Source organism: Anabrus simplex, chromosome 4, assembly GCF_040414725.1.
Source record: "Anabrus simplex isolate iqAnaSimp1 chromosome 4, ASM4041472v1, whole genome shotgun sequence".
Taxonomy (NCBI): Eukaryota; Metazoa; Arthropoda; class Insecta; order Orthoptera; family Tettigoniidae; genus Anabrus; species Anabrus simplex.
This window is the reverse complement of record NC_090268.1, coordinates 343,272,267-343,300,180: the sequence shown is the minus strand read 5'-3', so window position 1 is coordinate 343,300,180 and position 27,914 is coordinate 343,272,267. Positions and strand designations below refer to the sequence as shown.

General features: G+C 40.6%; 1 protein-coding gene across 1 annotated transcript in view; it reads left to right on the top strand.

The window, feature by feature from the left end:
• fw (furrowed) overlaps nucleotides 1-27,914 on the top strand; it is a 524,942-nt gene that overhangs the window by 284,478 nt on the left and 212,550 nt on the right. Inside the window, exon 2 of the mRNA XM_067146533.2 lies at nucleotides 9,809-9,926. Coding sequence (XP_067002634.2) covers nucleotides 9,809-9,926 — 118 coding nt within the window. The remainder of the gene's footprint in view (nucleotides 1-9,808; nucleotides 9,927-27,914) is intronic.

Genomic DNA, 27,914 nt, shown 5'->3' with positions numbered 1-27,914 from the left:
AGAGGTGGGATCCCTCGCTGAGTCCGAAGAAAAAACCAACCCTGGAGAGTAAACAGATTAAGAATAAATAAATAAATAAATAAATAAATAAATAAATAAATAAATAAATAAATAAATAAATAAATAAATAAATAAATAAATAAATAAATAAATAAATACGTGTTACAGACGTAAAGTTGGTATTTGGAATCTCCTTTAAAAATTAGGAAACAAGTTTTGTTTGTTTTTGTAAGACCCAATTAAGTGAGGAAGGGGGGATGGTGAAAAGCACCGAAAAAGAGATGAATTCTTTTCATGAGGACACATATTTCAAGAATGGAAGATTTTACAGACGCGAAAATTAGTGTTTAAAATTTTCTTTAAAAATAAAGATACACTCTTTTTTCTCGGAAAATCTACTTAAGAGGGTGAAAACAATTGAAAAATTGGGTACATTTTTGAAATTAGTATATTTACAATAAATCTCAAAATCTTAACATGCAGTCGCGTAAGTGCGGCCAGTATCCAGCATTCGGGAGATAGTGGGTTCGAACCCTGCTGTCGGCAGTCCTGAAGATGGTTTTCCGTAGTTTCTTACTTTCGCACCAGGCAAATGCTGGGACTGTACCTTAATTAAGGCCACGGCTGCTTCCTTTCCACTCCTAGTCCTTTCCTATCCCATCTTCGCCATAAGACCTATCTGTGTCGGTGCCACGTAAAGCCAATTGTAAAAAATGTTAACATGTTTCAGAAGCGAAAATTGGTATTTGGAATCTCGTTGCCACTAAGAAAAATGAAATGGCGTACGGCTGTTAGTGCCAGGAGTGTCCGAGGAGAAGTTCGGCTCGCCAGGTATAGGTCTTTAGATTTGATTCCCGTAGGCGACCTGCGCTTCGTGATGAGAATGAAATTATGATGAAGACAATACATACCCCCCCCCCCAGTCCCTGTGCCAGCGAAATTAACCAATGACGGTTAAAATTCCCTGTCGGGAACTGAACCCGGGACCCTGTGACCAAAGGCCAGCACGCTAACCATTTAGCCATGGAGCCGGACTGCCACTAAGAGACATTCTCCTAAAAGTAGAGCACTTCAACTCGGTTCATCAGTACAGAATAAGATAAATGGATGTTGGAAAAACAGATTTCGAATCCCTTTCCTCTGTGACATTTCTCGGAGAAAGGATTACCTATGGTAATGTGACATAGTGTTCAGATCTACAGTCCGTGACTTGTTCACTGTCTCCAGCTTGCCACACTTTCTCTTGTCATGTTCGGGTAACTGTAACGATCTGGCTCTTCCTTCTCCCGAGGAGAGGAATCCTGTCTGTCCTCCTCATTACTACACACGCTGACAAGAAGATGGCAGTAGAGAAACCGGAAACAGAATTTAGACTGCAAGTTACAGGATGAAGGGAATACGAACTTAGATGTAATAAGTGTCTCTTGACACGTTCTTGATTCTCAGTGAAAAAATAATAATTTATTTCATTTCACGTCCAACAAACTACTTTTACGGTTTTCAGAGACGCCGAGGCGCCGGAATTTTGTCCCGCAGTAGTTCTTTAATGTGCTGGTCGCATTTTACCACCTTTATATATCACCGGACTGAGCCAAGATCGAATCTGCCAAGCCGGGCTCAGAAGGCCAACGCTCTACCGCCGGAGCCCGAAGATACGCTGTATTATTTTTAACACAGTACCATAATTTTCTTCAACTATAATCCGGCTATTTAATAATGACGCCTATAGACCAGCCATCCTTTCTGATTAACTACACACCGAGCAACTGCGAGGTTTGGGACACGTAGCTATCAGCGTGTATTCGGCTGATGGGGGGTTCGAACCCACTATCGGCAGCCCTGAAGATGGTTCTCCACGGTTTATCATTTTCACACCAGGAAAATGTTTTCTGGAGCTCTATCTTAATTAAGGCCACGGTCACTTTCTTGCCACTCCCAGCCCTTTCCTATCCCACCGTCGCCATAATACATATCTGTGTCAGTGCGAAGTAAAGCAGATTTAAAATAAACATTAACTAGTCTTCCAAGTTATCTACTTGTTACCATGCAATGTCGTCTTTCCTTATGCGAAAAGCTGATAAAAAATTAGTGTAAATGCCCTAAAATAGTTTAACCGGCTCCGCGGTCTAGTGTATGTGAGCTTGACTCCTACCCAGAGGCCACAGGTACGATTTCCGACCAGGTCAGTGATTTTTGTCTGGATCTCAGAGTTCGTTCAAGTTCTCTCAACCAACATGGCAAAACCTGATGGTCCATCTGATGGTGATATCGTGGCCCCAAGTCTAGAAAATCGAGAATAACGGCCGAGAGGGTTCGTTATGCTGACCACGCGCCATCCCATAATCTACAGGTCTTTCAGCTGAGTGCGGTGGTTTGTTAGATCATGTAGACTATAACGCTGTGAGGGTGGGTGGGTAGGTGGGTGGGTGGGTGTGGTAGTTGGTTGGTAGGTTGGTTTATAATTGTTTAAAGCAGGAGAAATGGCTGGTCTTCTTTGTTGGCAACGTACAGCAGTTGAGCACACTACCTTATTTCAAAAAATAATTTCGTTTTTAATTACTTCCAGTCTAACCTTACGATGTAGGGGTAACGTGTCTGCCTCATACTTAAAGGCTCTGGGTTGAATTCTTGGCTCGTTCAAACCTTTTAATCCTGTAATAAGGGCGGGAATGGAATTCACTCGGCCTTGTAAGACAGACTGAGGAGTTGCCTGATATGAAAAATGTGGATCCGATCTTGAAAGTCAAGCAGTTCGACAGATGTTGTCACGCTGAACATCTGTGGGGTTGCGGGTGCGAACTGTGTCGCATATGTGGATCTGGCCCTGTTTTACGGTCGAATGCCCTTCCTGACGTCAACCGTATATGGAGGGATGTAATTACTATTGCGTGTTTCTGTGATGGTTGGTAATGTAGTGTGTTGTCTGAAGAAGAATTATCAGAGGCGATTAAAATCCCAGACCCAGCCGGGAATGGAACCCGGGATCCTCTGAGCCGAAGGCCTCAACGCTGACCATTCAGCCAATGAGTCGGGTTGTCACGCTGAACAATACACGCCAATATCTGAAGACCATCTGGCTGGGCAGCAGTCATCTTAGCAGGCCAAGGCCCATAATGGAATGAATGTTCTGTGGTTTTTATGGTTATTGCCCCTAATAATAATAATAATAATAATAATAATAATAATAATAATAATAATAATAATAATAATAATTGTATAGCCTACCGTGAGCAGCTATTTTTATTTGACGCCGTCAAGGCTGCCTGTGCGTCAGTATGGAATTCCGATTGACTCCAACAGATGGTAGAATCATTGGATCCCTTTCGGGCAAACTGTGGCTGAATTCAAAGTTAATTTTGTCGTATAAACTCCAAATGTGTTACCAGAGATCTATTACATGCCAACATTGTACGACATGGCGTGCTGAATGGAAATTTGTCCACACTTCAAACATCCAATTACCTCGATCGTGTTTGAACCCGCGATTTAGGAATCTGGAGGCAGCCCCTCTGTCACTGATCTACAGAAATCTCCATTAGCGTACGTGTTGACTTGCAGGTGAACCATTCAACTGTGAAAGAACCAGTGTCGAAGTCAAGCTATAGAGACTTCCATAATTTATCACGAATTTGGTTTTCCGTTGAATTTTCGCCATTTTCTATTTGGAACTATACGAATAACATTCAAATTCAGTCTGCAAAGAATGTGGAGATTTTTTATTGTACGTTACCTTCTTTTTGGACGTTGACGTGTTTTAACTATTGCAGCATTTATTTATTTATTTATTTATTTATTTATTTATTTATTTATTTATTTATTTATTTATTTATTTATTTATTTATTTATTTACGAAGCACAAGACACAGCTACACTGAGCATATTTCACTTGCACTGTCAACAGACTAATTAACAAATGTAAACTTTCATGATAAAATATAACAAACATAACAAAACAGGTACGCAGCCTACTAATAAGGACTGTCCGAATCGAAAACCATATAATGTCTATGTTCATAGCCAAGTCGTCGTGGGTGAAAATGGCAGTGTAAACTCTTCACAATCAACTTAAACTTAGGAGATTGTTTACACCCCTCCCGAATATAATTTTACTTGATGCTATATCGTGCTGTGTTGTCTGAAGAAGAATTAATCAGAGGCGATTGAAATCCCCGACCCAGCCGGGAATGGAACCCGGGATCCTCTGAACGCTGACCATTCAGCCAATGAGTCAGGTTATCACGCTACCTGTCGTCTGATGTGCAGCGGTGACGCATTTATTGCCCTTAATACCCGCTGCCCCTGTGGATCAGCGGTAGAGTGTCGGCCTCCGGATCACAAGATAGCGGGTTCAAACTCGGCAGAGGTAGTCGGATTTTTGAAGGGCGGAAAAAAGTCCATTCGACACTCCATGTCATACGATGTCGGCATGTAAAAGATCTCTGGTGACACATTTGGTGTTTACCCGACAAAATTCATTAAATCTCAGCCATAGACGCCCAAGAGAGTTTCGGTTTACTCGGTCTGCCATCTAGTGGGGGCCTAGAGTAAAACGGAACGTCGAAATTGACGATCAGACAGCCAGATGGCGTCAAATTGAAATGTCTGCACACGGTAGCTGAGGCAATACGATTATTATTTATTATACCCGCTGCGTAGACAGATTTACGTAGGTCGAGCCATAAGGCATGGCAACTATTTTTTCTCGCGAATAGGAGACAACACGGAAAATCTAAGATATGCATTTGGAAACGTACGGTACGTACTTGCGTATGATGCCACTAGATGGTGTATGTAAACAACAGTGTGGGTCTAAGCATGCCCCCCAGTTCAGTGTGTGACTGAGAGCGTCACAAAATGGAAGTCAACAGGCAGGAGCAACGATCGTATATTACAATAGCAGTTCTCCGTGGCAGAAATCCACGCCAATGCCATGCAGAGCTGCGGGAAGCATTAGGTGTGCATGCCATGCCCTATAGAACAGCGGCGAGTTGGGTGGAGACGTTCCTGGCATACGATGTTCCAGGCGCTCTTGTGTGATCCATAGCGTGAGAGGCACACTATCAATGCAGTTTATTACAATTCCTTTTTGTTGTACAAATTGCGCCATTCAGTGCGAACCAAACGTCCAGACCTTTTGGTCAACGCCATACTCCTACACGATAACGCGACATCTCACACAGCAGCCATTGTTCAGCGTCGCTTACAACGGTGCTGATGGGAGGTTTGTCCACACCCGCCTTATTCGCCTGTTCTGAGCCCATGTAACTATGATCTAATCCCCAAAGTCAAGAAGCCATTACGTGGACAACGGTTTGCTAAGAGAGGACATCGTAGGAGCATTTCGGAGAGAGGTGTCACACGTTAGCGATACACATGCAGCGAATGGTATTCAGCGCCTGCCCCACCACTGTTAACGCACAGTGGAAAACTTAGGTGATTATTTCGAAGGTCTGTAACCAGTGGAGACCTGTCCTTTGTACGTAGTCTTGTATATTTGCTGTCTGTACCATAATAAAACAATGTTTACCAATGGCCTGTGTTCTGTCACTTTCCTACGAGAATCTCCTGAAGTCAGAATTTGTCTTCAGGCAATATGCATAAGTACATGCCCTATATTTCCAAATGCATATCTTAGATTTTCCGTGCTGTCTCCTGTTCGCAAGAAAAAAATAGTTGTCATGACTTATGACTCGATCCTCGTATTATTATTAACCAGTTATTCGATGAAACTTAACAGTAGACCTGAAGTTTCCCACAAATATTTCAGGGAGGTAAGAAAGGGTCTTGAGCACTCTATATTCAATCGAGAAGACATCCTAAACCGAACAAAGTATAGATCAGTGATCGACAGCTCCAGAGGCTTACATGACGAACAGAAAGTGAATAGGGGATGGACAGAGGAAAGAAGACAGGCTGCCAGAGAAAAAATACAAATATTTGTGGCTGCAAAGAAGGTTTCCAGCAATGTGTTATTGTTGCTTAACGCGGTCTCAAATGGCCGTAAACGAAACTTTTACGGTTTTATTAGACGCCAAGGAGCCGAAATTTAGTCCCGGAGGAGTTCTTTTACGTGCCAGTAAATCTACTGACACGAGGCTGACGTATTTGAGCATCTTCAAATACCACTGGACTGAGCCAGGATCTAACCTGTTATGTTGGGGTCAAAAGGCCAGCGCCACTATTATTATTATTATTATTATTATTATTATTATTATTATTATTATTATTATTATTATTATTATTATTGTACCAGGAGGCACACCTCATCCCCATGCATTTAAATGAAGCGCCCTGAAGAACGCTACCTATCATGTAAAAAATTGAAACATTGATCAAAAGATGTCAATACTAAATGATGGAGTAATATGTTATTTTAAAATTTTCTAAACTGACTAGATTTTGTTGTTTTGTTTCGGTGGATCACTGTTTTCAAGAAATTTGGACTTTTCTCCATAGATGTGTATTCAAAAATTGAGATCATGCACTCTTGTGCAAAGTGGAATAATTAGAGATTTGAAGAAATTTTGTGTTTATTGGTTTTCTGAACTGAAATAGCTTTCATTATTTTTGATACTTCAAGGTTTGCAACACTTCCTTCTCATCCCACCAGCTTTGGAGTCTGGCCAATCACAAATTTTCTGTATTTATTTTTCAGCCAGTCAAACATTTCTTGTAACTATTTTTTCCGCCAATAAGAATGAGAGGGTGTGTCCGGATTTACTCCAGAGCCTTCTCGAAGCTTCCCCTCGGGTATAAAAGCTGTAGATTTTTCGAGCTAACTTGTCTTATTGATCGCCGAATTGCTGAGTGTGTGTGTTAAGAGAGGAGACGGGGGTCCTCATTCTTCGGCAGGCAGAACATCAGCCCATGTAATGCTCAACAGTTTTTCCATCTATGTTGTTATCTTCGCGAGCTGACCGGAGGGGAAGGTTCCTATCTTTAACTATGTAACAGTCAATTCCCAAAATGTAAAATATCTTCTTTCTAATGTAAAATTTCATGTAAGTCCTAAGGACTTAAACTGTAAATCGGGGATAGAGAGTGTGTTACCCTCTTGAATTCCCCTTCAGTTAATCTTGAGGTGACTACGATTTTGTAACCGTTTTTCTCTTGTAAATCGCAAGTTAACTTGTCCTCCTAGTCACCTCAGTAATGTGGGATTAGCCTCTGCATCGTCGGGCCACAAGCCCAAGTAGGGTTCTTTTCTGATTTCGAGGAGCGCAAGTGTACGCCTCCATACATTTTGTGTTTGGGCCAGTAATGTAACCTGTTCTTCTTCATGAAGGCCCGGTAGTATGGGTACTAGATACCCCTGTGTAATATAAAAGGTAACTAATATGGCGTTGTAAATGGTTGGTTGCGCCTAGAGAGGCCTAGAAATGTAATTTTGTTGAGCAAAGAAGCTCTAATCTCTAATGCAACTTAAAGGTTGCCTGAATCAGGCTGTAAGGGTTAGGAGCAAAGTCTCCTTTTTGAAGTTGTAGAGCCTGTAAGCTCTTTTCTGGTTCTGTAATAGATTTCTGTGTACTATTGAGTGGTGCCTTTGGAAGGCCGTAACTTGTAATGGTTGGAGCAAAGTGCTCTTAGAAATTGTGTTTTGGGAAATATCTCTCCTTATCTATCTGTCTAAACGCAACATTGGTGTTTTTGGGACCTTATAAATTAGGAGCTTGAAGCTCAAAAATTGTAAATTACAAATCCTAGGTTTCTCTAATTTTGTACCAACTACCTATGTACCTGAAAGTATTTTAGGTATTGAAATTTAAGATCTGAAAAGAAACATAACCTTTATTTTAAAATTTTAAATTCATCTTTGACTACCCTAGCTAGACCCATTCCCACCAGCTCCTTCTTTCACCTCTGCGTTCCACAGATAACCCCGGAACAATTATTATTATTAAAATATAGCATATGGTTAAATACATCAAGTAGTAACCTTCATCTTTTATCTCATTACCCTATGATTGTTTTAATGACTAGAAACATTTGGCCATGTGGTCGCCAACTTGAACTGTACTTGCTACACTGCAATACTTTGTCTTGACTCGCTGTACCTGCTATTGTTGCATCATCTGCACTGAACTTCCACGCATGCACAGTATGCGTTCGGATGGTCTTGGAGCGTCCCATACGTGTCCTAGAATTCAGTGGCGGACTGCAATGGCTCTATGTTCAAGAATTAGTCTCGAAAACCAGGTTATAACGGAATAAATAAACTTAAACCTGCAAACAGAATTAACGTAACACAATTTACTCCAACTAAATCGAACTTCTCCTTTATAGAGATTAGACCACAGCAGGTTAAGTAGGACGCATTAACTTAACATATGTGTAAACAGCTGACTGTAATTTCTAAAATATGACCACATTAATATTTAAAACTTGACCAAAATAGACTTAAGTATGAAATATAGACATGCAGCAATGCCAAGAGCAGTTATCCAGAAATGGTGTCATACAATGCGGAGATTTTTAGCATAATATTAACCTGGATACACTTGGCAGCTGTCCATTGGAATCTCATCGACATATATCAGTACTTTCAGTGAAGATAATAATAATAATAATAATAATAATAATAATAATAATAATAATAATGATAATAATAATAATAATAATGGCTTGCGTCCCACTAACAAACTTTGCAGTTTTCGGAGTCACCGAGGTGCCGGAATTTAATTCCGCAGGAGTTCTTTTACGTGCCAGTAAATCTACCGACACGAGGCTGAAGTATTTGAGCACCTTCAAATTCCACCGGACTTAGCCAGGATCGAATCTGCCAAGTCAGGGTCAGAAGGCCAGCGCCTCAACCGTCAGAGCCACTCACCCCAGCAGAAGAAAATTGTTGGGAGTAGAAGTGACTGGGCAAAAAATTAACCGATTTATTCCACCTAGTGCAATTACTTTTACGAAGCTGATTAGTCTTGCTCTTCATTGGGAGCTTATAGGTTTTCCAGCGTATGGTTCTCAACTCATTAAGAAAATCAATTACATAAACCGTAAAAGGTAATAGGGAAAATGTATAGTCTTCTGGAATTTTTGTATTTATTTTAACTGAAAAATAATATATTCAGACATAAATGCACACATGCATACATATTCATCATGAATTGTTTTGCCTGCAAGCCTCTGTGAATGAACTAAGTGTCTCTACAATCCTCTATTTGCAACTAGCTCCGTGACCTCGTTTAGTTCCACAAACCTTTTTCAATCATAAAAAGCTAAGTCTAACCATCGCCGTCTTGCTCTCCTACTTCTCTTAACCTCCATAGCAGAGCCCATTATTCTCCTAGTTAACCTATCTTCCTCCATTCTCAGCACACGACCCCACCACCGATGCTAGTTTATACGTACAGCTTCACAATTCAAAGCTATTCCTAACTTAGCCTTTACCTCCTGATTCAAAGTACCTAGCTCGCACACAAATTTATCTTTACACCAGTCTGTTTTCAGACCGACTTTCCTGTACAAGGGTGAAAGCTAGGTGGAGTCAGGATATCTTATTCGTAAGTTAGAAGTAACAGACATGACAGTATCGAGAATAATTGCTGGTAAAAAGATGTGAGAACTTAGTCTTTTTTATGACAACAGTAGTGGGTATTGTCACTAAACATTCTACGTCTCCGATTCAGTAATACTTTTTTATACTTCCTTGCGCTCAACCTTTGCCGAGAATGTGCATTTTTCTCAACCTTTTTACCTCTCTCTTCCTCTTTCTTCCACTACCCTTCCATTCTAATTCTATTTCACCTGGAGGATATTTTGTTTCTGTTCTTGTTTTAACAAAGGTACTTTATTTATGTTCCAGAAGTGCGATGCGGTCATCCTGCGGTACCAGTGAATGCACGCGTCAAACTCACCAACGAAGACTTGAGGCCAAGCACAGTGGCTACCTACACGTGTGATGAGGGCTACGAGCTGTTTGGGTGAGTACACTTGCAAGTTGTTTGAACAAACGCAAATAATGTGTAAATAACAGTTACTTTCATTATTATTATTATTATTATCATTATTATTCATAGCGTGCTTGAGATACACACAGCTCGTTAAGCTCCGTGACCTGATGTAACAGGTGCTTCGGAGAGGTAGATTTTCAGTCAAAACTTCCGTTGTGTCGGCAACTTATCTGCTTTATCCGTACAGCGGGTTGGTCTAATCTAAAGGAGAAAGGCTCTAATAAAATGTAAGAAAGACGTAAATGAACAATACAATTCCGTTACTGTGTACAAACAATTTATTTACAAAATATGTTCAAATACTAACTCTCTTATTTCAGATGGGGGACTACAGACTTAAAATTCTTTCTTGCATCCTCAACAGCATAAAAGGTGTGCCACATTCACTTGCTGCCCTAATCTTTCCCACAAGATCATAGGTTTTATCATGTAAATGTTGCGTAAATTACGTCACGTACGTGGATCCACAAAAAATAAGTTTCGTCCCCATATCCTAACAGTAAATCAACCAACGCATCGTTATTATAAAGCTCCTACTCCATCGAAGAACAAACATATTTTGGATCGGAATGTTTACTAATGTTCGACTATGAGCGAGGTCATACGTCAACAAATACCCCTCCTCACATGCACCGTGCTTTAACCCCTACATACTAAGTCATAAAAAAACTTGTTTGCTTAAAATATGAACCTGCAGAATTCTGTTCTGGTAAGGGTAGACTTTCCTGCTGCACAGTGAACGCAAAGATTTTGCCGACATATCGGAAGTTCGGATGGACTAAAAGTCTACTCCGAAGTATATGTTACTTTAGGCCACCCCACTTGCTGAACTGTAGCTATCTGTAGCACGCGTTAAATACAAATCTAGAGTAAATTCAGGATTCTCTACACATATTTTACTGCAGAAATAAAAAGAAGATGCGATCCCTATAAGCTTCCATACATTTCTGAACTCTTTGTGACTGGGCAAGTTGGTTGTGTGGTTAGGGGCCCGCGGCTGTGAGCTTCTATCCGGGAGATAGTGGGTTCGAATCCCACTGCTGTCGGCAGCCCTGGAAATAGTTCTCTGTGGTTTCCCATTTTCACACCAGGTAAATGCTAGGGCTGTACCTTAATTAAGGCCACGGTCGCTTCCTTCCAACTCCTAGGCATTTCCTATCCCATCATCGCCAAAAGACCTGTCTGTGTCGGTGCGACGTAAAGCCACTAGCAAAAAAAGAAATCTTTACTGGCCGATGCATATCAGCTATCAGCTGAACTATTTTTCCATTAAATCAGTGAGATCATAAATTATATCAAACTACATTTCATTCTGACCATCAGCCAAGGAGCCAGACTTCTATAGTACTTTTTTAATATTTTATCAAACATAGTATGATGCGCAGCAAGTGTCTCTAGAACTGTACTCTCTTCCTTCGTGTTAAGTCTATTGAATACAGGAAATAATACTTTCTGAAGAGTATATAACTCCACTATCATTACAGTGGCCGGGCTGAGTGGCTCAGATCGTTTGAGGCATTGGCCGTCCTTCTGACCCGAACTTGGCAGGTTCGATCCTGGTTCATTCCGGTGATATTTGAAGATGCTCAAATTCGTCAGCCTCGTGCCGGTAGTTTTAATGGCAAGTAAAAGAACTCCTGCACGACAAAATTCCGGCACCTCGACGTCTCCGAAAAACATAATGGAGCGATAGGAGATGAGATCAGTGCCAAATTTCACAGTATAATACAGAGGAATCCCAGCTGGAAAGATACTTTGGCCATTGCTGCTCTTTCATACCATCCTCCGATCTCAGGTGAAAGGTCATTTTTTCAGTTTAATATATTAGCTGACAACAGGCAAAGTTTTACTGTTCAAAATTTGGAACAATATCTGGTTGTCCATTGTAGCATGCATGGTAGCATAAGCTGACTAAAGTTCATTTGAAGTGACCTGTTGATATAATTATTGTTTGGGAGAGATAACAGCGTCTTCAGTTGTATCATAATTATTAGCTTATTATTTTCACCTTTTCCTAATTTTAGTGACCACTTGTCACGAAGTGCCATGATTCACAGATGCTGAGTAATTTTATGTGTCAAGGGGATGGTATATTCGGGTTGGTTTTTAGTGCCTATTTTTGCCATTTTGGTGTCTATTTTGCGATTTTTAAGTACATTTTGTCCTGCCTATTTTGGGTAATTTTGGTGCCCATAAATCTTCGTTCTATTTATTAATAAGAAATGTTTACCTGTTCCACGGATTATCCGACCTCCTTTTATGTGTAGACCATGTTGCAGTCCCGTTAGTGACGAATATCACAGGGTCTACTATACATCGTAAGGTATTCTGGATACTTGTTTTGTAAATAATGTAGCCTCAACCAACGGTTTCGTTATACTCTCAACTAGGTTTTCAATTACCTCATCACATTACGAGAGGGTGTTATCTCGGCCGCTGTATTATAACATGCATGGCATTAAAGCTCAACACACTTCATTCCAGGTTAACTGCTGTGCTACAGTCCATAACTACTAAACCTGAATTCCGCGAAGCAATGTAACTTAGCTTTAATGCCCATGAAAAACTAGTATTGCCTCTCTTTGTGGCGTATTAAGAGTGGACGGTTCATTGATTCTGCTGTTCTTCGGAATGATCCTGAAGAACACTTCTATCGTAAACTTGTTATTGAGATACCTGCGATCCGTTACTGTTAGGTTTTCTGTGAAGTCTAGTTTTTACTATGTGGCCGTAAGATCTATGAAAGGATTCCACGTTTTCTATAAGCTACTCGCTTAATTTTTCTGCCTTCTTCTTGATCTTCTTCTTCCTCTATTCCTTCCTTTTCTGAGTATCGGAATAGCACAGTTACATAGTTATCGGCTTCCCCAAGGTAACCGTGGTTCAAACCCCAGTCAGTAAACATAAGTTTATTGAAAAATCACATTATTTTGTTTTTGATCCACGAAAACCTGTAGGTCTTAGGTCTTTGTTTGCTTCCCCCCCCCCCCTCTCTCTCTCTCTCTCTCTCGCTTTTGTTTCACATTCTTTAGATTCTTGTGATCTAAAGTAATTAATGGGTTTACTGTTTCATTGTCTTACTTATTTCATAATGTATGTTCTCATTTTACAGGATTTGTTATCTGTATTTGACTTCATTTTTAAGTGTAATATTTAAGTTAATATTTTGTTATCATAATTTATTGAGTGCGTTTATAAACATGTATATGGTTATATGAAGACGCTACATAAAGGGGCTTTTCAGCCTCAGTGTCATGTAAATTATCATTAAATTCAAAATTCAATTCAGTTCAAATTTTCTTTCTTTCAATCCTGCTTAATACCTACGTCCTTGCTTTATTCTTTCTTTCTTTCTTTCTTTCTTTCTTTATTTCTTTCCACTTTTTCTCTCGTATACATTTCATACTTCTGAAGTATTTTATATTATTATTATTATTATTATTATTATTATTATTATTATTATTATTATTATTATTATTATTATTATTATTATTATTATTATTATTATTATTATTATTATTATTTATATAATTCATGATGAGTGCCTCTTCAGTGGCATATACAAGGAGGATGCACTGTATATACAGATTTAATGAACTATTTACAAATAACTTCTACAGATGATTCATGTGGTGGAGTGATGCAGTGCATGTTCCATCTCCAAGAACTTACGAACGATGTGACATGTAGCAGATTGAATATTTTAAAACGGTTATGCAATATGCTTGGAATAAGATCATTGCATGCTATCATGGTTATGCAATATGCTTGGAATAAGATCATTGCATGCTGTTACGGAGTTTTCCGTGGTAGTTAGAGGTGAAAGAAGGTGCGGGGTGGTGAATAGGTCTCAGGCTACGAAATTAAAGTGAATTTAAAATTTAACAAGGTTATATTTTCTTTTCAAAATCAAGAAATAACAAGTATGGCAGGTACAGAGTAGCAAGGCAACAAAAGTACAATTACAGTATTTACAGGATTTGGGCTTCGAGCCCCGCGATCACAATCCTTGAGCAATCAGCTCAGTTTTACCCCAAACACAAGTGTCAACAGAGAGGGGAGAACCCCATTCATACCTAGGAGCACTTGCTCCAAAATACGCAGTAAGGCCTCCTTGAGGCGCGCAGAAAACAAAATTTTCGGGAAGAGAGCAACTTGCTCTCAAAATTCAGGCCTGTCAAAGGCCACACCTAATTCTACTTTCAAGCTGTCCTCTCAGGACATATACACAGGGGTAAAATACCCAACCTACTGAGATCTGTTAAATGACAAGAGGGTTAATTACATGACCTCTAAATCAACAATTTGAGAGGAGGCGATTTGCACTCCTAATGTATTTGTGTCAAAACCTAATTTGGCTCTAGGCCACTGATGCAAGGGCTAATCCCATACTAAAGAGGTGACTTTAGAAATTGACAAATTTACATAATGTTAAGGAAGAATAGGTTGAGAAAACAAGTTCACCTCAAAACAATATGAGTGGGAGCTCGAGAGGGTTAAGCACTCTCTATCCCAATATGTAGTTTAAAAGATAGAATAGATACAAGTTCCTTTACATTTAAGGAAGGTTACATAATGGAAAAACTTCGGACCCGCCCCGAGAGTTAAACTGCTGAGCAAGCAAGAAAAGAAGTAATTAATCGGCCATTACCTGGTTGTTGACTGCCGCCGAAGAAAGAGGCGCTTCCCGCCCCCTGCTATGTACTTTACACACGAAAAGATGGAACAGAAGTGGCCCGGAGACCCTAAAATCAGCAGTTTATATACTCTCGCGGAAAGTTCGAGGCGTTAGGGGAATGAGAACACCCTCCCACAAACTCTTTATTGGGTAGGATACAGCAACAGATTCAAGTTGGGGGAAGATACATCCGATTGGTCAGAAATTAATAAAAGAAATTCGGGATTGGCTAAATACAAAACAAGGGGAAAGAGAGGGGTATACAGCCAACTTAAACAATAACAGAAAGAAATTTAACAAGAAACAAACTTTTGAAATAAAAATTTCTCCAAAAAATAGTTCTTTCACGTCGCACTAGGGTGCACCATTGTAGTTTTTCAGTAGTGTCCTCTAGAAGAGAAAGTTCACACTTCTTACTACAAGCAAAACAAAAATACGTCGAAAATGACACAGTTCAAAAACTCCAAAATTTCCAGGTAGTGACATCTTCTGAAAAAGTTGAAAATTAATACCGTAGATAAAGTTCAGACTTCCTCCAGCAGAGGAGTTTCAAGTGGCGCACATTTTTAAACTAGCGGCGTGGAGGTGTACCGCCCGGTACAGACCTCCCCCCCCAAACGTTCCTCCAGGGGTGACACTGGCAATTTGTTTGGAAACAAGTTTCAAGTTTTGATGTTGATATGGAGATTAATTGCAGAAATATTTATAGGATTTTCTTAATGTGGTTTGATTCAGTTTCAAAATTTTTGTTGTGACAGGCGAAGTAAAGTCTTTATGTTTGTAGAAGTTGAATTCAGAAGGAAAACTTTAGTTTTTAAAGTTGAGGAAAATTTTCTAAGTCCACCAAATATTGCAGTAGAATACCCAAGAAAAGGTAGTAAAGTTGATCTGGAATGTCCATATAGTTGATGTTAAGTTGGATGGCCAGACCGGCCGTTGCAGCTTGCGTCCAAAGGCGGCCGCTCGGACCCCACAAGTACCCTGAGATACCGCTCGCCCGCACTATGAGGGGAGCAGTGGTGTTGAAGCACGCCGCGCCCGCGGTGAACATATACAGGCTGCGGGCAAGTAGCAGGTCGTGCGCCGCACATCAGCCTTGGCCGGGAGGAGGGCTCCGGCTCGACGTGCACATGTCGTCCTCGCTGGGGCCGAGGGGGCCCTTCCTCTAACCCAGTCGCGGCACGGCGCCGCGCGGCTGCGGGGGCACTGAAACATTAAAACTAGGCGGCAGAATTTGTTGGACCATCATCTTTTTTTTCTAGGGCACAGGCTTGTGGAGTGGTTGAGGGGCCAGCGGCGTGCAAATATCCATGGCATTAATTAAGCCACTGTATAGAGTGGAGCAGGAGACGGGAGCGTGGTAATGGCCGTGGCAAGGACAGGATGGCAGTTTAACGGTTCGGGGCAGGTTTCACAAAAATGCTTACATATAAAACAAAATACTATAGAAGGGACAGAAAGCCTTAAAGTGAAACTCAAAAAAAAAAATATATATATAACCTTCATATTCCTTTCAAGATAATATGAGGCAAGTTAGCACAGAATTTATACAGGTTTCACCTGCGACAAGTGAACCCTAAATATCCTCTCGGTGGCTGGATTGCTTAATAACAACGTAACCGGCGTAAGGAAATCGAGAATGACGCACGGCCCATGGAATCTGGGGGCAAGCTTGCCCGCGGGAACAAAATTCTTGACCATTACTTGGTCACCTACCTTCAAAGGGGTGGGTCTCCGTCCACGATCATACCTTTCCCTAACCTTTTCATGAGACACTTTAAGATTGGCTTTAGCCTTCTTCCAAAGATCTTTAATGTTGTCCGGATCTATTGTCTCGGGTAGAATGTCACTCAGAGACCAGAGGTTAGAGAGCGGCGTGTTGGGAACGAACTTTAACATCAAAGAGGCTGGAGTAAATTTATGTGATTCATGAACCGCCGAATTCAAAGCAAAAGCTAACCAATGCAGGGGCGTGTCCCACCTGGAATGATCTTCATGATGATAGGCAATAAGCGCGGACCTGAGATTACGGTTAACCCGTTCAGCCAGAGATGGTTGAGGGTAATAAGCAGAAGTAGTTACATGAGAGATGGACAAGTCAAAACAGAATTTACGAAAAAGATTTGATGTGAACGCCTTAGCATTATCAGACACAATATATTGGCACGGACCAAAAGAAGCAAAAATAGAATTTAGGCAAGTAATGGTGGACTGAGCGGTAGCCAGCTTAGTCGGAAATAACCAGGAAAATCTTGTAAAACCATCTACGCATACAAAGATGAACTTGTTGGCATTTCCCTTTGACTGGGGGAAGGGTCCTACATAATCAATATACAGGCGTTCCATGGGGCGCGACGCTTGATGCGAAGACAGAAGGCCTACCTTGGTGGACATGGTTGGTTTACTAAGCAAACAAGATTTACAAGCTTTTACTAGTTCACGGATTTCACCGTCCATACCTTTCCAGATGAACCTTTCACGAATCTTTTCACGAGTTTTAAAGATTCCAAGATGCCCCCCTAATGGGGTCTCATGATAGTATTTGAAGATCATAGGCACAAGAACAGCTGGAACGACAACCTTCATCATCTTATCATGCCTCGATGGGCAACATAAAACACCATTCCTCAGAACATAAGGGACAACATGTTCCCCAGAAGAAAGGGTTTCCATTATCGGAGCCAGCGTCGGATCTTCACGTTGGTATTTCTCGATATCCCTAAAGAGCATGGGAGCATCTGTTAAGATGGCATTAACATCAGATAGTATGGACTCGGAAAGTGATGAACTGTCGACCGGTTCATGGGTCTCGACGTCGTTGGAAAACATACGGCTGAGTCCATCAGCAACAACATTTTCGGTACCTCTGATATGCCTGACATCGAATTGGAAGGCAGAAATACGGATGGCCCAACGGGCTGTACGGCCAGTACGACGCGGCCTACCTAAGACCCAGCTTAAGGCTTGATTATCTGTCTCCAGGTCGAATTTGACATGTTCAAGATAGAGACGGAACTTTTCTAAGGCAAATATGACTGCCAAACCTTCGAGCTCGTAGATAGAATACTTGGCTTCTTGAGCCGACAAGGTCCTAGATGCATAGGCGATGGGTCGCCTCCCTAGTTCAGTCTCTTGAAGAAGGACTGCAGCTACTGCTGACAACGACGCGTCGGTTTGGACAATGAATTTCTTTAGGAATCAGGCATAGCAAGTACAGGGGCATTACAGAGAGCTAATTTAAGATCTTCAAAAGCGGCTTGTTGAGAAGGTCCCCACTCGAATTTGATGCCTTTCCTACGAAGAAGGTTTAAGGGCGCCGCTCTATTAGCGAAGTTAGCAATAAACTTCCTGAAGAAATTCACCATACCAATGAACCTGGCGATACCTTTAATGTCCTTGGGAGGTTTAAAATCACGGATGGCCTGTGTTCTAGAATGATCGACTGCTACATCATCAGGTGACACAATATGCCCTAGGAATGACATAGAGGGCTTAGCAAAGGCAACCTTGGACAACTTGACAGTTAACCCAGCCTTACGAAGGCGATCGAGAACTTCTCGCAGATGATCTAGATGTTCTTCAAAAGTCTCTGAAAATACGACGACATCATCCAAGTAGTGATATAAGTACTCAAATTTGATGTCGGAGAAGACCCTATCTAGTAGCCTAGTGAGTACAGCTGCTCCCGTGGGGAGCACGAAAGGCACGCGGTTGTATTCGTATAAGTTCCAGTCCGTGGCAAACGCTGTAAGATGTTTAGACTCTTCGGCAAGGGGAATTTGATTATAGGCCTGATTCAAGTCCAAGATAGTAAAGAACTTGGCCTTACGAAACCATGGAAAACAAGAATGAAGGTCAGGAAGGGGCACGGATTGCAACACCACCTTCCGATTGAGAGCCCTATAATCAATGACAGGCCTGAAGCCCCCCTGGGGTTTCGGGACTAGAAAAATAGGCGACGAATACGCCGACTTAGAGGGCCTAATAATACCATCCTTCAACATCTGATCGATGATTTCTTTCAGAGCCTTCATTTTAGGTGGAGATAGCCTATAAGGTGGAAAACGGACAGGAATCGAATCCGTGACCTCAATTTTGTATTCAATAAGGTCAGTAACACCAAGAGTATCAGAGAACACCTCTGGAAACGACTGACACAACTTACGAATACTATCAGCCTGCTCCTCAGGTAGATGTCTAAGGTCTAACAACATCTCATCCTGGGTAGGCGAAATAGATGAACATGATACAGAATTACACTTTAACAAGGGAATTTTACAATTGGACGCAAATTTGAATGTGCACGACCTGCTCTGGAGATCGAGCACAAGACCAGTGTAGGAAATGAAGTCAGCTCCCAATATAATGGGGCAAGACAAGTGCTTGGCCACAAACAATTTAATTTTCCATGTAAATTTAAAAATACGAATTTTGACATGTAAAGAATCTAGAATTTCTAATGGAGATGAATTAGCCGAAACATATTGAACAGGAGATGAGACATAGTCAGGTAGTTTACAAACAGATTTCAATTTAGAATACCATTCAGCCGAAATAATCGAACAAACACTGCCTGAATCTAAGAGAGCTGTTACAGGTTCATTATTTAACTCAATCTTAAGAAAAGGAACAGGCGCGGGGGAACCCGCCGCAATCCTAAGACACTCTTTAGGGCATTCAAAAGACGAATTTGAAGACTGATCGTTCCCTGAATTTACAACCTGTTTACCCGGGGCTGAGTCTCGGGAAGATGGTTTAGTTGACTCAGCCGAAGCCACTAGTCACTTTTGATTCTTGTTGGAAGTTGCACCAGAAGTTGAGCAGGAGGGGGTGCTATTTGAATTTGGGCAATTTTTGGCGATATGTGAGAAAGCCCCACATTTAAAACAGCCTTGTGATGAACCAGTCCCATTCCTTGTCCCACTCGACTTGATCAGTGGACACTTATTGCGAAGATGGTCAGGCGACCCGCAAGCATAACATTTACGGGGATTGACTGGTCGGCGAGGTGGAGGCCGACGATTACTAAACGAAGGAGGGGGTTCTTTCGCGACACGCAAAGAATCGGCGTATCTAACTCCTTCCGCTGAGACGGCCAATGCTTCAAGTTCAGAGAAAGTTTGCGGGCACGCCGCGAAACACAAATATGACCTATAGGATGGTGAGATACCTTCCACAATGGCTTGTACAATCTGATCCTCAGGGAAGTGAAGAGCAAACACCCTAGTATAAAACTTAATGTCCTGTATGAAATCAGCCAAGTTTTCATCCAAGCACTGTACACGATAATAGTACTTCTGAATCAGAGATGACCTCGCGCGAGCGGGAATAAAATTTGCAAGCAAGTGTGCGTGAAAATCTTCAATAGATGACTGTTCAGCTATGGCTCTTACTATTTTGTCGGAGAGAATACCAATTGCATAAGGATAGATGATTTGCAAAATTTGACATGGGGAAAGAGAAAACACAAGGGCATGATCCTAAAATTCAACTAGAAATCTTAAAAATGAAATTACTTCACTGGTGGTATTAACGGAAAACTTCGATATACCTCTGAGCAACATTGCCAATGGATGAGGCAAGCTGCTGAACCCGGGTGACATAGTAGATAAAGGTTTCAGTGGCAAGGAAGTTAATTCAGAACGTATATTATTCAATGAGTTACGGCGTTCAGACTCGTTGTCCAATGGGGCAGAGATAGTTTGAGCAGCAACGGTTATCCTATTGACTTCTCCCTTAGGAGGCTCTTCCTCGCTACCTACATTCATCGTGACGGGTTGATCAGTTTTTGGAGGAACCTCCCCAGTTAACAATTGAGTGACCTTGCTAGATAATTCAGAAATATTTTCAAGCAGCGTACTAGCTTCCTTCCTCTGAACGTCATTCAACTTTAGAGACAACAGATCGTTAACTCTATTTGAAAAATGAAACAGCCTGGCTTGCACACGTTTGATTTGATTAGGAGAAGGATCATTTTCATCAAAAAAACTAACTACAGATGCTAGCCCAGTAATATTCTCGACGATCGTGGAAAGAGAGTCGTCAATTTCTTTCTCTCCCAAAGCGGGGATGGAAATGGGCAAGTCAAGGGACTCTCTAAGCTTGTTGGAGTCTATCGCAACCGTGCCTCCAGATTGCACATTTCTGATAGTTAACTCATATATCAACTCCTCCTTGCGCAAATAGTTAAGATGGAGATCATCGCGAGGGCCGGGCATGATAACAGAACAATTTTGAAAAAGAAAAAATCAAAAAAATTCCAGCAACTGAGAAAATAGTTAAAGTTGTAATCAAAGCAATGTTTAGCCGTCAAAAGGGGCTAAAATGAGACCCATTCAACCACGCTCTGCTACCACTTGTTACGGAGTTTTCCGTGGTAGTTAGAGGTGAAAGAAGGTGCGGGGTGGTGAATAGGTCTCAGGCTACGAAATTAAAGTGAATTTAAAATTTAACAAGGTTATATTTTCTTTTCAAAATCAAGAAATAACAAGTATGGCAGGTACAGAGTAGCAAGGCAACAAAAGTACAATTACAGTATTTACAGGATTTGGGCTTCGAGCCCCGCGATCACAATCCTTGAGCAATCAGCTCAGTTTTACCCCAAACACAAGTGTCAACAGAGAGGGGAGAACCCCATTCATACCTAGGAGCACTTGCTCCAAAATACGCAGTAAGGCCTCCTTGAGGCGCGCAGAAAACAAAATTTTCGGGAAGAGAGCAACTTGCTCTCAAAATTCAGGCCTGTCAAAGGCCACACCTAATTCTACTTTCAAGCTGTCCTCTCAGGACATATACACAGGGGTAAAATACCCAACCTACTGAGATCTGTTAAATGACAAGAGGGTTAATTACATGACCTCTAAATCAACAATTTGAGAGGAGGCGATTTGCACTCCTAATGTATTTGTTTCAAAACCTAATTTGGCTCTAGGCCACTGATGCAAGGGCTAATCCCATACTAAAGAGGTGACTTTAGAAATTGACAAATTTACATAATGTTAAGGAAGAATAGGTTGAGAAAACAAGTTCACCTCAAAACAATATGAGTGGGAGCTCGAGAAGGTTAAGCACTCTCTATCCCAATATGTAGTTTAAAAGATAGAATAGATACAAGTTCCTTTACATTTAAGGAAGGTTACATAATGGAAAAACTTCGGACCCGCCCCGAGAGTTAAACTGCTGAGCAAGCAAGAAAAGAAGTAATTAATCGGCCATTACCTGGTTGTTGACTGCCGCCGAAGAAAGAGGCGCTTCCCGCCCCCTGCTATGTACTTTACACACGAAAAGATGGAACAGAAGTGGCCCGGAGACCCTAAAATCAGCAGTTTATATACTCTCGCGGAAAGTTCGAGGCGTTAGGGGAATGAGAACACCCTCCCACAAACTCTTTATTGGGTAGGATACAGCAACAGATTCAAGTTGGGGGAAGATACATCCGATTGGTCAGAAATTAATAAAAGAAATTCGGGATTGGCTAAATACAAAACAAGGGGAAAGAGAGGGGTATACAGCCAACTTAAACAATAACAGAAAGAAATTTAACAAGAAACAAACTTTTGAAATAAAAATTTCTCCAAAAAATAGTTCTTTCACGTCGCACTAGGGTGCAGCATTGTAGTTTTTCAGTAGTGTCCTCTAGAAGAGAAAGTTCACACTTCTTACTACAAGCAAAACAAAAATACGTCGAAAATGACACAGTTCAAAAACTCCAAAATTTCCAGGTAGTGACATCTTCTGATAAAGTAGAAAATTAATACCGTAGATAAAGTTCAGACTTCCTCCAGCAGAGGAGTTTCAAGTGGCGCACATTTTTAAACTAGCGGCGTGGAGGTGTACCGCCCGGTACACATGCTATCACGGTTATGCAATATGCTTGGAATAAGATCATTGCTTGCTATCACTTTTTTCTTTGCTAATGGTTTAACGTCTCGCTAACACATCGAAGATTTACGGCAACGGAAAGGTGGAAAAGGGCTAGAATTGGAAAGGTTGCGGCCATGGTGTTATGATGTGGAAATGGGAAACCACTGAAAACCATCTTCAGGGCTGCGGACGGTCAGATTCGAACCCTCTAAGTCCTGAATGCGAACATACAAGCTCACAGTGCTAATACTATTGACACTGTGGTACCTTTCTTGATTCTCCACATTGATTTCATTTCTATCAACAAATCGGTGCACTTAGATTTTCTTTTGTGTTTTGTCTGCAGGTTATGAGAACTATCAATGATATATCAAATTATCATAGAAATATCAATGATGTTTCAGGTTTCTTTGGTCTTGCTAAGTAACGCGATATCTGGTCTATTGCATGGTATTGTCTTGGTGATGATGAAATGTTTGTCCCAATGATTTTCAATTATTATTATTATTATTATTATTATTATTATTATTATTATTATTATTATTATTATTATTATTATTATCCATATATATTCTGTTAATAACTGATATTTTTAATCAAGGTTAATGTATTAGGTTGCTGTACCTATGATCGTGAGGTGAGTGGAAGTTTGAGCATGACATACCATTCCAAAGCATACTATACCATGTCAACATGTAAGAGAACCCTCATGAACAACTTAGATGTTATAGAAAATGAGATTATATTCACCGAACTAGAAGAATAGTCCATTGCCAGCACCTGTGAATTGTCGCCAAGTCTCGTTGTTTGCAATGGCATAGTAGCTCAGCTTTACCACCGATCCGCCGTAAGGTAATTAAGTCGTCAAGTAGCATCTTATCAATTCTAGCCAAGCAACGAGCTGATTTCTGTAAACAATTTCTCAAACATCGCCTTGCATATCTGTTCTGGAAATCCATTGTGACATGCAATGGAAGGTGACTCCTTCTGCGTAATCATGAGAAGAGAAAGTAGTGGATACCTTGCGTGGAAATAAAATCTGTAATTCGTTAAAGTCGTTTTTGGCAATCTGTCATTATCTGCTTTCTGTGGAATTTCAAAAATTGTGGTCATTTCGGAATGGTCTCAAAGGGAAGTTCTGTTGACGCCGAGCTCCGTTGTGAGCATCTCGATAGTATTCACGAAATTTTAAGACGGCATCGTCCAGTATTTAATAAAGAGCGTTGTAGTCCAGCAATCAAAATTCACCCAATAAAAATCTGAGATGTTATATGAAACAATTGTACAGCTCCTTGGCTGAACGGTCAGCCTTTGGTTGGCCTTTGGTTCAGGAGCCTCTGGGTTCAGTTCCCGACCAGGCCAACCGGAAATATAACCATGTCTAATTAATCCCTTCAACTCGGGGTTTGCGAGTTTGTATTCGTATTAATACACAGATCTTCATTTACATCTGATTCATCACACTACAAACAGTCCCAGAAACATTCATCCACATAGAGCTGGCGGCAGGGAGACATTTGGCAGTAAAACTGGGCTCAATTCATGCATAAAACCGACCCCCAGTAATTGGCGAAAGGCACGGAGGAAGAATTTATACCTCACCTAAGATTCATTCAAGTTGTTACACCTTTTGGATATGATTTATTCTCGTTTATTCCTCGAGAAAAGTTTTATAAAAATCACAACGAAGTCAGAAAAGTATGTGCAAACTTATTCAACCAACTCTCCAAGAATTCGTAACATCAAAATTCAAACATGGTAGAGAGATGATTAATGATAATAATAAAACGGACTGGCCATAAACAGCAGTTCGCAGAGCATAGGCTTTATAGACAATAGTTCTCAGGGATTCATCCTAGATCCGACTGTCAGGTTCGAGCACCATAGCAGTCAGCCAGAGGAGGTCAATCTAGAAAACATTCAAAAATACAAACCCCACTATCCCTTTTAACAAATCTAAATACCACCTTCAGGAAATTTAAATAATAGGGATAATAGTGGGAGCTTGTGGTACCGTACCTCGTCTCTTCGTCGCCACGTGGAAGTGCTTCCAACTTCCAATGAAGCTCATCCCCGAAACTGTGACTCTCGTCCTCCAAGGATCCATCAAGATCCTGAGGCACCAAATCTACAACACTGAAAAACCGCACTAACTATACTGTGTAACATATCTCCAATATCATTTAAAGCTTTCTTACATTATTAGAACTGTAGTCTGTAGATAAAATTAGATATGTTATATCCCTTGCTTTTAATGGCAGCCTGTAACCACAGGAGGTTGTTTGTAAATAAATGGAAATGTATATAATAATAATAATAATAATAATAATAATAATAATAATAATAATAATAATAATAATAATAATAATAATAATGAAATGGTGTATGGCTTTTAGTGCCGAGAGTGCACGGGGACAAATTCGGCTTACCAGGTGCAGGTCTTTTGAATTGACACCCGCAGGCGACCTGCGTATCGTGATGAGGATGAAATGATGATGAAGGCGACACATATACCCAGTCCCCGTGCCAGCGAAATTAACTAATTATGGTTAAAATTCCCTACCCTGCCTGGAATCGAACCTGGGACCCCTGTGACCAAAGGCCAACACCCTAACCATTTAGCCATGGAGCCGGAAATAATAATAATAATAATAATAATAATAATAATAATAATAATAATAATAATAATAATAATAATAATAATAATAATAATAATAATAATAATAATAATATACGGAATATGCTGCTGAGTGCTAGGCTCTCACTCACCATTGTGAGATAGAAAGGATTGAAAAAATAAAAGAAAATTCCTACGAAAGATCATCGGCCCTCGACAAAATTCTGAGGGTGAATATCGGCTGAAGTCAAAAGCAAATCTGTACTCTAATTTTGAAAATCTCACTTTCTCTGAAGTATCGCCGTCTCATATTTTCCATTTATCATACTGGAATGTCTACCTACAGAATATCAGGTAGACTCTCATGACTCGAAAATATACCACTCCGTGAGTAAGTGAAGGAGGATTTTACCGGTGCATATGAGAGAATGGTTTAACAAAAACGTAAGTTCAGGACCTGGGTGCACGGAATAAAGGATCTTCCGGGAAGAGTGAGAATAACTGTCGTAAAGTGAGCTGAAGAGTGGAGAACAGCATTGTCCACTGAGATACAGGAAATCCGGAAAGGCTGACAAGAATCCTAAGCTGCCGAAAGATATGTAAAGAAAAAATCTTACAAAAATCGCATACGTAGCCTGACACATGAATCTATTGTTCTTAGAAACAAAGACATTCGTGAAAGAAATACACGACTTGGAAGTTTACACAAAATAAAACTGCAAATTGTAAATGTCATATGATGTGCAGAGTAACTCGACCGATTATTACAAGCTGGCTTAAGTTTCAGTTATGACTGTCTAATAACAATAAAGTAGGATACATCCTTATTGAACTACTCTGTATATTGTGTGTTTGAATCTACGATCAGAATCGGCACATACTTTATTGGCATAATTTGTTCAACTTGGCACCAATCATAGAAGTTATTGGTACCGGTAATAGAAATCATCATGATTTCTTCTTTTGAATCTTATATTTATTTCTTCACTCCATTTTTTATTTCCCTTTTCTTTATTTATATTTCATTTTGTTACCAATCCGTTTTTTTGCATTGAGATTTCTTGTGTTTTTATTTATTATGTATTTTGCGCTATATATTGTATTTTATCATGATGTTCTTACATACAGGCTATAACCATAATACGGCCATACTTTCAGAACATATTGTTCACGCGTTGAAGATTAAAAATCTATACATATATATAAATAGACGTGTGTTTCCGTGTATTTCACCTTGCAGTGAAAACTACCCACCGCAGACCTCTGGTGTTTATGTGTGGTAGTAGCCTTGAGTTTCCCATCGTACACTATGGTAACTCCGTGTCAGTAGCTGTGGTGGCGTGGTAGATATGGGGGTTGAAAATGACCAACTACATATAAAATAGACGTGTGTGTTCGAATATTTCACCTTGCAGCCACAACTATCCACCGTAGACCACTGGGGTTTTTGTGTGGTAGTAGCCGCGAGTCTCACAACGTGGTCGTTCGTATGCAGCTGTGGTGTGGTAGATGTGGGGGCTGAATGTGGCCGACTATATATATAAATAGACGCGTGTGCTCGTATATTTCACCTTGCATCCACAACTATGCATCACAGACCACTGGTGGTTGTGTGTGGTAGCAGCCTCGAGTCTCCCATCGTGCACAGTAGTGGTTGCGTGTCAGTAGCTGTGGTGGTGTGGGAGATGTGGCGGTTGAAAGTGGTCGACTTCGTCGTTGAATGTATTAAAATGAGAGAGTGTAATGGGAGGATCGGAGAGAGAATGTACTCTAGAAGGCTGTGATGTGTACTTCGTGGTTTTATATACCATGTATGATTCATCAGGCAGGAGTATGGTGACCTCAGGTCTATAACAGTTTTCTACTTGAGTACATCTGTGAGTATTTTCTGTAATTCTCGAATATAAAGCAGATACTTACTGAAACAGCTCCTTAACAATATCATTGAGGCAGTAATCCTATCCGGCAAAGAAAAAGTAAAATTGGTTTCCATACCTTCCATTGATTTCAAATGATTTGCCATTTTGTTTCAAACGCTTACAATTTCCAGTGAGATTAGCTTATAGTATGATTATCAATAAGGCTCAGGATCTAACGGTCCACTCTTAAGGTAACAATTTGAAAGATTCCTGTTTCTCACATGTTGGATAAGCAGAAAATCTGTTTGTGCCTGCCACAGACAACAAGACATCTAATGTAGTGTATAAGGATGCATTTTTATGAAATTAGGTAGTATGTAAGATATTCACGTACCAGCAAAGATACAAAATAAAACAAAGAACAGAAAAAGCGTGGTCTTTTTATGCATGCATTTTGTGTTATAAAGGGTAGTCAGAAACAACACTCTAAGCCACGTGCAGACTTAACACCGCCTCACAAAGTCCATTTGAACACGCCCGTGAAGCAATCTGATTGGCTAATTTGATCATCTGATAAAATGGCAACGGCGCGAAACATCAGATTATTTCTTCCAAATTTTTATCTGTATGGCCTACCCTCTAATGTTCATATATCCAGCTCACGTTGTTTCCGACCATCCTGTATAGAGAAAACCACCGGATGTAGAAAAACCAAGCTTCAGTTTGTGTTTTATAAAGACGTGGGTCCGGAAACGCTGTATTTCCACGTTAAAACTCATTTTCTACAACTCTACGTAGTACATTTACAATGAAAAATGAAATGGCGTGTGGCTTTTAGTGTCGGGAGATCCCAGGACGGGTTCAGCTCGCCAGGTGCAGGTCTTTTTATTTGACACCCGAAGGTGACCTGCGCATCGTGATGAGGATGAAATGATGATGAA